General features: G+C 47.0%; 1 protein-coding gene across 1 annotated transcript in view; it reads left to right on the top strand.

Moving 5' to 3' along the window:
• Positions 1-8,241, top strand: part of CDH5 (cadherin 5) — a 37,457-nt gene extending 29,216 nt beyond the window's left edge. The window contains exons 8-12 of the mRNA XM_079119300.1: positions 82-224; positions 1,264-1,388; positions 1,744-1,852; positions 3,783-4,028; positions 6,164-8,241. Coding sequence (XP_078975426.1) covers positions 82-224; positions 1,264-1,388; positions 1,744-1,852; positions 3,783-4,028; positions 6,164-6,681 — 1,141 coding nt within the window. The 3' untranslated portion in view covers positions 6,682-8,241. The remainder of the gene's footprint in view (positions 1-81; positions 225-1,263; positions 1,389-1,743; positions 1,853-3,782; positions 4,029-6,163) is intronic.
• Positions 8,242-14,143: the final 5,902 nt, after the last annotated feature.

The raw sequence follows: 14,143 nt of genomic DNA, 5'->3' as shown, positions 1-14,143 counted from the left end.
TGAAGAGCCTTGTATGTCATGCTGAGGAGTTTGACTCTTCAAAAAATAACAGAAAGCCCTGAAACCCTCTCCCCTGGACAGATACTCCATCCGCAGGACCAGTGACAAAGGCCAATTCTTCCGCATAACCAAGCAGGGAGGTATTTACAATGAGAAAGAACTGGACAGAGAAACCTACCCCTGGTATAACCTGACTGTGGAGGCCAAAGAACTGGATTCTAGTGGTGAGTGGCCCGGCTGCATCTCCAGGGACCCACCCCCCCACACACACCCATACTGGGCTCTTTTCTTTTTCCCTCATTCTTTCAAAGCTGGTATCATTTGTCACTTGGGGTCTATATAAGCTCCTGGCAAAGCATCCCTAGCTGAGATGCTATCAAGTTTCCATGCCTGAGTGTGGTCCTTGGGGTCAGTTGCATTGATGTCACCTGAGAGCTTGCTAGCTGTGCAGAATCTCAAGCCTCACCCCAGACTGAATCAGAATTTCATGTACAACAGAGTTTGAGAAGCACTGTTATAAAAACAGGCTAAGTAGATGACTCAGTGATGAAACTCACCTACTCAACACAGAGCTTCTCAGACTCCCCTCTGGAGGTTCTGGTCCAGTGAGCACAGATGAGGCCAAGAATGTGCATGCAACAAGCACCACATGATGCTTATCATTAAGGACATTTGGGAAACACGCTTTCTGTGGGAGAGGGGAACAGCATTGACACCAGTTAGTGGGTTTAATTCAAAACCTGAGGCAGTTTTTCTAACTCAAGATTGTTAGTGTCTCTAACTTCAGACAAGTGGAGGTTTTGCATGCTTGACCTATATGAGAAAATCACAACCACCCTCAAGGAGAAGGATAAATATTCCCACTAAATCCAGGTCCCACCCGGGCCCAGAGAGGTTGTGAATTATTTGAATGATAAAATAAGTATTAAATTACATGATTTTAATTAATTACATTTATTTAATTATTAATTTTGTTAATTAAAACTTTTTTAAGTGCACTTAGTTGCTTACCATTTTTTATTTTTACACATAATACTTCAGCAAACTTCCTCTTGAGCAAAGCGTTACTGGCCTCCTCCTCCACACTGCCTCCATCCAGAATGCCACCCTGGCCTCTCTTCCAGAGGCCTACAGAGCCCTCTTGCTGGGAAAAAAAGTGACTTCCACCAGACACTTTCCAGGACTACCCATTCAAACACCTTCCAACCCTCAGGGGCTGGCATCCGCTGAGCCCACTGTAGTGACTAGTCCTTTCCACTGCAGGGATCCCCACAGGTAAAGAATCCATTGTGCAGGTCCACATTGAAGTTTTAGATGAGAATGACAACGCCCCAATGTTCGCCCAGCCCTATGAGCCCAAAGTGTGTGAGAACGTGGCCCCTGGCAAGGTGAGTCTGGCTTGGGTGGGAGGGTGAGGTAGCGCCCCCTGGGGGCAGGCTGAGGGGTAGACAGCCAGCTGCAGTTCCACCGAGCTTCATGTAACCTGTACAACAACCCTGAGGAAAAGTAATACCATCCCCATTTTACAGATGAGAAACGAAGCCTCAGACAATGTCTGAAGTGTAGATGGAGAGATTGGGTCAGGGGTCTGGAATAGTGGAGGAAAGAGTGGCTTTGTGGAGACCATGTAGGTGAAGGTTGCAGGTGAGAGGCAGCCATGCTTAGGTCTAAACCCAAAACCTCCATCCTTGAACTCCAGGTCATTCCAAAACCACACTGACAATCCCCTCTCCCATACTCCAGCTGGTTGTGCAGATCTCTGCAATAGACAAGGACATAACTCCACGGAATGTCAAGTTCAGATACACCCTGAGTACTGAGGACAGCAACTTCACCCTCACGGATAATCATGGTGAGCAACACAGTAATCAGTAGGCTTGTAACAGTGTCAGGAATGGGGTTACTTAAGCCCTGAAACACCGGAGTCGAGAACTAAGTTAGAGAATGGTGGGCAGTCCCCCACAAGGATTTTTATGTTACAGAACATTTTGTACAATTCCCACTATATAAATTATACAGTGGGCAGAGATGCCCTGGCCAAGCCACCACATCCACATTCCCCTCTAAGATGCTCTGGTCAAGAGAAGTACAGAATAGATAAGGGGGTGCAGGCAGTTAGGTCCGTTCACAAAGGATCCATCTCCACACTGGGGTCTCTGCACCTCAGAAAAATTTCAAATCATTCTATGATATGGAGCTTTGAGATCCCTCCCAAATAGTCAAAACTGGAAACATGCAGCCTTAAATCCCAAAGATATAGTGAAATTTGTTTTAATTCAGCTACAATGACTACTTACCCTAAACAGGATCTGGTCCACTAATCACAGCACATCTGGTCCACCAATCAAACCCCAGAGAGTCCTATGAGGTCAGCAGTGGCCAATCAGAGCTTCTGAGGGATGTGCAGTTACTGCGAAGATGATGCTGAGTTGATTTAATTCTAATCAAAAGTGGAAAGTGTTTCATGGCCTCTGCAACTTCCTCAGAAAAAAGTAGAGAAAAATCCTCCTAAGGGTTAAATAAAGCAATTCTTCACCCAGGGTCTTCAGGGCAGGAGCTCTCTAACTGTTCCTTACTGGCAAAACTGTGAGGACCCCTGTACTGAAGCAGCCCACTGACACCCCCGACAGTCAGGAGCAGACCCAGGAATCAGCCAGAGACCTGTCTTAAGAAACGTCCTTGGGATGAGAAGGGGACTATGATGTGTTGACAGTTAATGACAAGCCATTCAACATTTAACAAAAATACCATTCCCAATGTTACCTCAAATACACCTGGATAGGGCCTGCCAAGGGGTCGAAGCTTAAGTGCCACCCCAAAGACACCCACATGCAACCAGGAGGTAAGCCTGTGGATTTCAGATTTACTTACACATGAATGTCCTACACGTCAAAATCCCTCATTTCTCCCACAAAATGTCAATGGTGTATCATTTAGACAGACTTAAGACTTAAATGTAATTGTGAATAATGAAACGTAATTGCCTTGCTTTTGAAAGTCTTGGCTCTTGACTGGTTTCCTGAGTATGTCCAACCTGTATGACTCAGTAAATTCTCTCTCCATTGGTATTACACTTCCCAGGAACCTACAGAAGGCAGATTTTCTATCCTTTGCCCAGAACCACTGAATCAGAAGAAAGAGCAAGAATAAGTGTGTGTGTGTGTGTGTGTGTGTGTGTGTGTGTGTGTGTGTGTGTGTTTAGGCTCCTTGGGGATTCTTATATACAGGAAACCAGTGATTGGGGCTGGGAGGGGAAGCCAATACTTAGACAAAGCACATTCCCAGTTGGACTGGCCAGGGAACCCTCGATGGCAAAGGCATTCTCTCAGTACTGTAAATCTCCTTGATAACAAAGGATCCTCCAAGAAGGCAGACACAGAAGTTAGCCCAGTGCTAAAAGACTTTTTAAAACTTTATTTTTCCTGATTGCTGTGGAAGCTTGAAGCCTTGCAATAATTAGTTGAGCCAAAGAGAAAGGCCTCTGTTCTTGGAAAGGGGTTTGGAGATAAAGAAAGGGAAATGGCATACCAGTTGCCCACAAGATTTTAAATCCAGATGAGCCACTCTTCTCAGCTGGGACCATGCAACTGCCTAAAATATCCCCTCTAGGAAAGAACAGGCCTGCGCTTCAATGGCTAGAAATGAGGCAGGGGATGCACAGGGCAGAGAAGCAGTCCAGGCAGCGTGGGGCTGGTACAGTGGAGGAGGGCTCCCTTTGTTCCATCGTACGAGGGGGTGGACTTCTCTAGCATAGCCTTACTCTATGACCTTGGTTTTTCCAGATAACACAGCCAATGTCACAGTCAAGTATGGGCAGTTTGACCGGGAACGGGCCAAGGTGCACCACCTGCCCATACTTATCTCGGACAATGGGAAGCCGAGCCTGACCAGCACCAACATGCTGACCGTGGCCGTGTGCAAGTGCAATGAGTGGGGCGAGTTCACCTTCTGTGAGGAGGCAGCTGCCCAGATGGGCGTCAGCATCCAGGCGCTGGTAGCCATCTTCCTCTGCATCCTCACCATCACAGGTCAGTGCCCAGGGTGTCGGGAGGAGACAATGAGGAGGCTTCACAGAAGAAGCCAGGGATCCGGGCTCAGTCCTGCTTCCCGCCCACAAGGCAGCCTGAGCCAGTGCACCACCCGGGGGTTCAAGGTTCCACGTGTAGACTACAGGGATGCTGAGTTCCACCACCTGGGTATCAAGCGTGGAATGCCAGCACAAGGAGGAGAAGAAGGATGGGGCAGGGCTCAAGACCCTCCCCCACTCTTTAAGCCAACACCATTTCAAAATAGCTTGGGCCCAAATGTGTAGCTCAGTGGTAGATACTTGCCTAGCATATGTGAGGCCCCAAGTTCAATCCCCAGCACCAAAAATAAAGATAAAAATAAAAATAAAAATCTCTAGGTACACATTCACTCCTTCAACATATACATTTTGAGCACTTACTGTGTGCCAGGCACTGTTCTGGGAATTTATTTACATAAAACCTATTTTAATTTTTTAAAAATGATCTAGTTCTAAAATGGAACATTTAAAAACCTCTAGATTGTCACTGAAGGTTTTCTTTCCTTTTATAGAATTCCTCAAACTTTTATATTATCTGTATTTTGGTTTTGGTTTTGGTTTCTGTTTTGTGATTTGGGCCTCATAAGTTTTAGGAGTTTGCCTTAGTTTGGGTTCCCCAGAAAGCAGGAAGCAAACCCTGGGTCAAGGATTTGGGTGCAAGTCATTTATTTGGAGATCTCATAAAGAGGAGAGGGATTGGAGTAAGCAAGGAAGACAGCCCATAAAGGACCAGATGTCACAGAAGTTACCCGTGGCCACAGGCTTTGTTCCATTGGGGAACCAGGAAGCAGCATAGAGCTTCCCTTAGCATCTCTCCACTAGAGACAGAGGAGGTGGTGCCTGTCCATCAGCTCTGGTCACTGAGGACTCCTCCCAAGCATATAAATTCTTCCATACTTCACCTGCCATTAGATAAATCCAGGGTCAGTCCTGCAAGAAGCCCATGGGGGTCCAGATTAGCCTTGCACCACAAAGACAAGGACTGGGATGCTGTGGCACACAAGGTGTACACTTCAGGCCTTCCCTGCCGGTGGCTCCACTGGGTTGCCCCCCTCTCTGGTTTCCATGGTAGAAAGTCCAGGCCTGATTCCCCCTCAAATAATGCTTAGTAATAATAACAAAATAACATTGCCACCACCTATACAATTGCATTTGGCCTCATAACCACCCTTTCCAAATATAAGCAGAGCAGAGAAATCATCATTTCCATTTTACAAGGAAACTAAGACTCAGTGAGATGTCTCCCAGGGCATTCCAACTTGCCTCTTGTATGGAACAGCTTATTAAGTAACTCACGGTGAGCAAGACAGAGCCCAGGGTGATGGCCTGAGCCTAATTACAGGAACTCTGTAACACGTGGTTCAGGGATTGTAGACACTCATAAGGCCACACCCCTCAGAGTTTCCACCAGGGTGGACATCCACAGCACTGCCTGACCCCAAGACTCTAGGTGAGTCACCTGACCTCTCTGAGATCACTTTCCTCAACCACAAAATAGGTATAGCAATACCTACATGAAGTGAGATCATAGGAGAATGTGCCCAATGTAGTGCCAAGCATGTATACAGTAGGTGCTCAATAGAGTGGCTGCTGCTGGGCAACGAGTATCATGTCTACCAGCACTACCATAATCCATTATCATCATCACAGGCTTAACAAAATAATGACTCAGAAGGTTTGTGCTCAAAATTCCAACTCTTTCCCCATTTCCGTCCCAACCTCCTGGACTTTTGGAGATGACATGGAAAAATTTGCCGCCCCGGTATGAGATGGGAAATGAGGAGGCAAGAGGACTGAGACTGGCAGACGAGAATTAACTTGAGGAAGCCCTACTCTGTTCACACACACCAGCCCCAGGGCTTACTACCACCCAGACAAGGGCATGGAGGAGGGAAGGCGACTGTCCCATGGGGAGGGGGTGGACCCACCTGGTGCCTGGACCCAACCAAGCCTGTGTTGGTCCAGCCCTGGAGCTTCCCTGGGAGTCTGGGCTGGCCTTGGAATCCGCAGCGGGTGGACAGGGCTGGTGAGTGGGGGCAGGGGCCCGGGGAGCTGAGCCTCTCTGACTGGTCCTTCGCTCTGCTTGCGGGCTGGCAGTGATCACTCTGCTCATCTTCCTGCGGAGGCGGCTCCGGAAGCAAGCCCGTGCCCACGGCAAGAGCGTGCCAGAGATCCACGAGCAGCTGGTCACTTACGACGAGGAGGGCGGCGGCGAGATGGACACCACCAGCTATGACGTGTCAGTGCTGAACTCGGTGCGCCACGGCGGGGCCAAGCCCCCGCGGCCTGCGCTGGACGCCCAGCCGGCCGTCTACACCCAGGTGAAGAAGCCACCACGGTTGGGGCCCGGGGCGCACGGTGGGCCCGGAGAGATGGCCACCATGATCGAGGTGAAGAAGGACGAGGCAGACCAGGATGGCGGCGGGCCCCCCTACGATACGCTGCACATCTATGGCTATGAGGGCTCCGAGTCCATCGCGGAGTCGCTCAGCTCCCTGGGCACCGACTCCTCCGACTCGGATATTGATTACGACTTCCTCAATGACTGGGGCCCCAGGTTCAAGATGCTGGCGGAGCTCTACGGTTCGGACCCCCGGGAGGAGCTGGCGTATTAGGGGCCCTGGCCCTCTGGTCCTGGGAACCCCAACCCACTGCAGCCCAGGCCAGTCAGACACCAGACACCAAGACTTCCAAGTGTGGCACTGACTTCCCAGTCCAGCGTCGTTTCTTGTGGGTGCCAAAGGCCTCACATCCCCAGGGTAGCAAACTCCAGGTCTCTGAAATATCAAGGAGCATATTTCAGTGATGGGCTACCCCCAAACGCTGGAAAAGTCATGGTTCTGGGCTTGTCCCCCAGACCACGGATCTAACCCAAAGACTTACTCTGGCTCTGCAAAGCTGCCAAGCAAAGCAGGCCTTGTTCAACTGCTGGGAGGTCTTCCCCAGAGTTCCCTGGGGAAGTGGGCTGGTGAGATCCTGGTGACTATCTGCCTGGCAAGAGAGGGCTGGATGGCATGACCTACGGGATAAGACTCTCTGCAGCCCAGCTCCAAGGGAAACTGTGCCTGTCCATCATGCCTGCCCTCACAGCCCTGCCTCATGCATCCTCAGTGCTCCATTCCCCAGCCCCTCCCCAGGCCTGACAAGAGGGAAGACGGGGCCATCTGGCAGCTCCTGACCTTGGGTCCTGAGTCGACCTCACTGGCCTGCCACTCCAGTAATTGTGCTGTACAGAGCATGGACCCGTTCAGCCAAATTCATGGAAATGGCTTGTTGAACCTGAAGCAACTGTGAATTCATCCTGGAGGGACAGTGAAGACCAAGAGTGACAGATCATAGGGTGAGGGCCACCTCCATACCCACCATTTCCAGAGAGCATCCGGAGTAGGTGATACCCCAATTTGACACTCATCAACCCCAACCCAGGCTTGCCTGTGAGGGGCAGATGTTTCTGGAGCATAAGACCTGTCTGTCTCTGCCTCAGCGGGTCACTCCTGCTCCCTCTTTATTTTCTCTGTCTACTTATCTCTTGATTTAGAGGCACCCAAGATGTGGCCCTCAGCAAGTCTGGCCAAGGTCAAACCCAAACATGAGTGTGTGACAGAGTGTCACTTGCCTTTACGCCTTGTGGTTGCCACATCTCAGGGAACTGACCCCCAGGCACACCCCGAAGGCGAGGCCCCTGCCCTGCCCAAGCTTTGCAGCACCTGTGCATTGCCCACTTTAAGCTGCGTGTGGAACTTCCCACTGCAAACATACCTTGTGGAAGTGGCGTCCAGATGCAGAGGGGCAAGGAAGGAGACCAGCTCTCCAGCCCATCCTTCATCACAGGCCACGCTTCCTTCCCCTGGCAAGGCCCCTCACACTGCGGAGGACTGTAGGCAACACCGACATCTTTTTAAACTAATAATTAATTTTTCATAATTTTTTTACTAATAATACTTACAAGTTTCTAGTCCTCACAAACATATAGAATAGGGTTTTTGTATAATAAGCAGGTTGCTATTTAGGTTAACAATTTTAATTCAGGTTTTTTAGTTGGATAAACAATTCTTATAACCTTCTCTTTCCCATAATTGCTCTACAGATAATGACTCTATATTGGCCACACTGGTGCATGAGACGTACTGTATTTTTTTTATACCTAAATAAAGAAAAATCTTGAAATTCTTCCATTTCTAGAGCTGGAAGAGCTCATGTGAAACAAACACATGCGTGCGCACATGTATGTGAACACATGCACACATATATACTGACATAGTCCGCAGGCTCTGCACATACACACGTACACATACACCCGCCATCACCATCATCAAAGGAACCCAGTGGGTAAGGGGACATTCAAGTCACCGAGAAAATGGATTGCAACAGAAAATAACAAGGGACACTGAGTCCAGCCTTCTCTCTGCCCAGAGCCCTCACCCAGCCGCTATGCACACCCAACCCTCCTGCCCCCAGTCTGCATGGAAGGCAGGGCCTTGGGTACTTGGGGCTGCAACACCACTTGCAATTGGCAAATAGAGCCAGGGCCTTTCCTTAGCACATGCACAGCCCTACACATGTATGGACTTCTAGAGTCCCGAGAAAATGCCAAAGGTTTTCAAACCCTCCATGGACAGCTCATTCCTCAACTTTTCCTTTTAAAATTTTTGGTCAGCTTCTTGCTTGCCCAGCTGCTATCCCTGGCTGCCACAGCTGCCTTGTTAAGCAGTCACTACTGATAGTTTTCAACGAATGCCCACAGGGAAAAGGCTGTTTGCATCAAGAGATCTTCCAGTTGGAAGCCTCCAGGTGCTAAATCACCTCCAAATGAGGCGATCCCTGACCTTCCAACCCTCCAGTGGGACCTGGCTCTGAATTCTTGGCCACACTGTGGAGTCCGTTTGACTCCTGTTTAACTGGACGCAGGAGGAGAGAGCCTCAGGAAGGCTGCAGCCCACCCTGAGTCTCGAGGCTTCAGGCAGCACCACGGTAGGGCCCAAATCCAGTGCTCTCTGGGATCTTCTGCGCATACGTGCCCTGGGTACATAGTCTGACCAAAATGGGCAAGAGGAGCGGCAACTCAAAACCTTCCCCTCCCCAGACCAAATCTATGAGGCAGACAGGACTTCCTTTATTTCACAGATGACCAAAGTGAGACCCAGAGACGGGTGTGATTGGCCAGAACCACACAGTAGGTTAGAGGTAGAGCTGGGGCTGGATCTGGCTTCCTGACTCCCAGGAGGAAGCAGATCTGCAGTAGGCTTCCCCAGACCTGGGAGCCGGAGGTTGGGCCAGAATGCACCCTCCGCACCACAAGGGGGCGAGCTGCGTCAACAAATGCTCAACCCGGCTCAGCATCGCCAGGCTCCTCCCCCGAGCCCCAGCCACTCCCCACTCACCCGGCGCCCATCACCGGCAGCGGCGCGCTTCAGGCTCCAGGGGTCCTGGATGTTGACGGGCAACCTGGATCAGAGAGGTGGTCGTCGAGTTCAGCTGCACAACGCGCCTAGGCTCCGGTTCTGCTCCTCCTTGGTGCCAGGCTGTAACGGGGAAGAGACAGGCAGGACCTCGTCCCCTGTCCCTCTCCAGAGGATGGGGTACTGAGATCTCCAGCAGCCCGGCTAACAGAGAATCTCAATTCACAGTAGTAAGGGGCCCAGGCACCTGGATCCTTGGGCTTGTGACAGTCACAGCACACCCCATCATCCCTCCCTGCCCCACAGGCCCCTGCCTCCGTGTCCACATCCAGCTCTGCCTTTCTGTCCCTTTGGGGTTTCCCAAGCCAATCCTGGAGGGTCGATGCTGGGCTAGAAACAGCTGCAATCCCTACCTGTCCTGGTTCTGGGGACCTCCCAGGTCAAGAATCCTTATGTTAAATCCCTCTGTCCCGGAGGTGACACATTCAATCTCTGATCCTCGAAACCCAACTCCAAGCTATCCAGCAACCCCCTTCTAAGGATTAACCTCAGACGCTAACAGCCTCAGATCAGTGTTATTTACAAAGTAAAAACTGGAAACAATATAAATGTCCCACAATAAGAGATTGGTTAGGTAAATTATGGCAGAGTCATAAAACAGTACTGGGCAGCCATTAAACATGTTGTCACGTGGTCACCTTGAGCTGAATTCAAGGTGAAGCAAAAAGAAGAAGGAAAAAAAAAAAAAAAAACTGAAGCAGAACCCAATGCATTATTTACAGCCAGATCCCAGTTTGTTTTTGTTTTGTTTTGTAGTAGACATGCACTTCCAGGACATGGAATTGTGAGTAATTTTTCTTTCTTATTTGTGTTTCCAAGTTTTCTATAATCAGCAGGTAATTTTGTAATCACAGAAGTTATTTGAACATCATGTTATGATTTGGATGTGAGGTGTCTCCCAAAAGCTCATGTGTGAGACAATGCAAGAAGATTTAGAGGAGAAATGATTGGGTTGTGAAAGCCTTAACCTAGTAAGTGAATTAATCCCCAGATGAGCTTAACTGAGTGGTAGCTGAAGGCGAGAAGGGTGTAGCTAGAAGAGGTGGGTCATTGTGGGCGTGCCTTTGAGATGTATATTTTGTATCTGGTGTGTGGAGTCTCTGCTTCCTGAGCATCCCTCCACCCCACTCTTCTGCCTCACCTCCAGGGAGCCCCAAGGAATGGAGCAGACTATCTTTGGACTGAGACCTCTGAAACCATGAGCCCCCAAATAAATTTTTCCTCCTTAAAATTATCAGGTTTTTAGTCACAGCAGTGAAAAAGCATTAATTTTAAGCATTCCTATCATTGAAAACCAGAAAAATTGATAAGCAAAATTTGTCTCTAGATACCATTTTTAACATTGAAAGTTTTGTTTAAAAACGTTTTGAGTTCACTATTAATGTAACAGAGACTTAATTAAGTTAACTAAATTGTTTATGAAGTCATTACTTTGGAACCCAGAAAAACTGTTGTTTGAGAGAATTGTCTTTATTGTTTGTTTGCCTTGAAGTCTTCTTTGCACTTACTCTGTAGGACCCGAATCTTTTCGCCTTTGGAGCTTGAGGGCTTTGTTTGTTTTGTTGGTTGGTTGGTTTTCGAGAAAAGGTCTAGTTATGTCGCTGAGTCTGGCCTCCAACTCACAATCCTCCTTGCCTCAGCTTCCCAAGTCACTAGGCTTTCAGGCATGTGCCACAGTGCCCAGTCCCTTTAGAGTTCTTTGCCCCAAAATTTCCAGCAACTTTCTGGATCTACGGGATCAGAGAGAGCTGGTTTTCCAGGCAGGTGATCCCCACAGATCTGCAATGCATAGAAATACTTAATGTTCTGTCTCAAGACCAGAAGAAAAAAAAAAAAAGACCAGAAGAAAAACAGCTGGGACCAATTTGAGGTCACTTGGGCTGTCTGGAAATTTGGGGCATGTATCAACACTCAGAGACTTCGCAGGACTTTCCAAAGTGCTTTCACACCGAGAGTGTAGGTTGTGCAGTTTACTCATAATGTTCCTGAGTGATGGTCGCAGGGGGTATGTTTGATATTACTCAGGAGCTGTGCTGAGCAAGGTTTTGTTTTCAGATAAGTCTCTGGGCAGGAAGTGAATCTACACATCAAAGAAAGCAAACCAAACTCTACTTCTGAACTCCAGGAACCACAGAGAACGCTCTTCCTCACTGAGCAGGGAGACCAATAGGCACAGGGCACTGGGCAGGAACTGGTAGAGCCCTGCCTGGGGTACCACGTGAGGCCGCCAACATTTTGCAGAGCATAGGGAAGCGAGCAAAGTGATCCGGGGCATTTGCTGACACAACACCCATAACTTGGTGACAGCAATGCTGAAGGAAAACACCGGCATGTATAGGGCAGGACTTAGGCAAGGTCAGGCCATCTTAGCAAAACACGCCCAGACCATTCTCTGGGCCCTACTGGGTAGCTCTATAGGGAGGCAAACCTATCCTGGCTTGAACTGAATTTTCCTGGGTTTAACTCTAAAATCCTGTGTCCTGAAAAAGCCCTCAGTCCCAAGCCAGGTGATGGAGTAGCTGTGAGTCAGTGCTTGCCACTTACAGACAGGTACGTTTCTTAACCTCTCTGAGCCAATTTCCTCATCTTTCAATGAAACGGGAATACAATGCCAACTCTCAGAGTTTTTGTGAAATTTAAAGGAAATAAGTCTTGAAAAAGAGAAGAGTATCAAATCTGGAACATGTAATCATTCAGTGTTAACAGGAAGGAAAGGGAGAGAGGGAAGGAGGAAATGAAATTCAAAATTATGGAAAACTTTTCATATTTTATTTAAGAAAATTTAGGTTTTCACTACAACCATTTTTCTAACTTAAAGGATGACTCAAGTGTTGTTATTTTCCCACTAAAAATACACAGGAAAACATATATATGTAGCTTCTTTGTGTTTTATCTTTGATTTACACAGAGTAATTTTGTAAAAATATTCCAGGCTCATTAATTTTCCCAAAGCTATCTCATAATCCTTTGATGATCAAAGTAGTCTCCCTTAAAGTCACTTTTTGTCATCTTCTTTGTTGAATTTCTCTTTGTTGTTAATTTGCCCAACTCATCTGGACTTTCCTTTGTCACTGGCTGTGTGGATTACAGTAATTCTCCCAAAATGCTCTCATCAACCTCATGAAATCTGTTGGTCTTTTGCAAGAGTTACAATTTCCCTTTGCAGTAAGCATGCTATAATAAGAAAATTCACCTGAGAAAACTCACCAAGACACACCGGTGACAAGTCAGGAGATGAAGTGTTCAGAATGGAGGGGGCAACTTCATGAAGTGAAATTCTGAGTTTTACAAACTAAGAAAATATGGGCAGGATCTGTATGCTGAAAAGCACAAAATACTGGTGAAAACATTAGAGAAGACATACATAAATAGAGACATACCATGTTCTTAATCGAAGGCTCAAAATTATTGAAATATAAATTCTCTCCAAGTTTATGTAAAAACTCAATGTTCATAATCAATGTTCCATAATCAATGTTCCAACAGGCTTTTTATAGAAAGATAGATGATAGATCGATTGATATACTGATTGATCGATTGACAAGTTGATTCTAACATCCATATGGAAAGTCAAAGAACCTGGAAGAGCCAAACAACCTTAAACAAAGAACAAAATTTAAGGACTCAAACCATCTGGTTCCAAGATTTTATAAAACCTATGGTTATTAAACCAGCATAGTATAGGCAGTGTGTGTGTGTGTGTGTGTGTGTGTGTGTGTGTCTAGATGAATCTCATGTATATCTAATGATGTATCTATGAGGCACATAATAGAGAGTTCAGAAAGAGATCCACACAAATATGGTCAACTAGATTTTGACAAAGGTGAAAAAGCAACTCAATAAAAAAGATAGCATTTTCAGTAAATGGTGCTGAAACAATTGGACATCCATATGCAGGAAAAAAATACCTGTATGTTACATTGCATCTAGAAATTAAGTTTAAAAGAATCATAGACCTAAATGTAAAGCATATAAAACTTTTAAAAGAAAAGTGAGACAGAAATGGTAAATGGGATTTCATTAAAACTAAAAATATTTACTTTATGAGACACTGTTAAGAAAATAAAAAGACAAGCCACCATCTATCACAAACTGACAAAGTATATCCAGAATATATAAAGCATTCTCTAAGAATTCTCCAAGTAAGAAAATGAGCAACCCAATTTAAAAATGGGCAAAAGATGTGTTCAGACACTTCACCCAAGAAGATACACGGATGTTAAGTAAGCACATGAGCATCATTAGTCATCATTAGTCAATGAGGAAATGTACTTTCAAACTACAATGAGCTACTACTACATACCTATTAGAATGGGGAGAAAATACTGATAAGTGCTGCTGAGGAGACAGAGCAACTGGAACTCTCACGCATTGCAGAGGAATGCAAAATGGTACAGTCACTTTAGAAAGCAGTTTGGAAGTTTCTTAAAATGTTAGACATACACTTAAACCACAGGACCCAGCAATCCCAATGGATACTCAAGCGAAATAATCTATTTAGCACATAAACCTGAACCAGGCACAGCGGTGCACACCTGTAATCCCAGAAACTCAGGAGGCTGAGGCAGGAGGATCACATGTTTAAGTGAGGTCAGCCTCCGCAACTTAGTGAGACCCT

The sequence above is a fragment of the Sciurus vulgaris genome (genome assembly GCF_902686455.1).
Source record: "Sciurus vulgaris genome assembly, chromosome: 17".
Taxonomy (NCBI): domain Eukaryota; kingdom Metazoa; phylum Chordata; class Mammalia; order Rodentia; family Sciuridae; genus Sciurus; species Sciurus vulgaris.
Note: the sequence above shows the minus strand (reverse complement) of the source record. Positions and strands in the feature narration are given on the sequence as shown.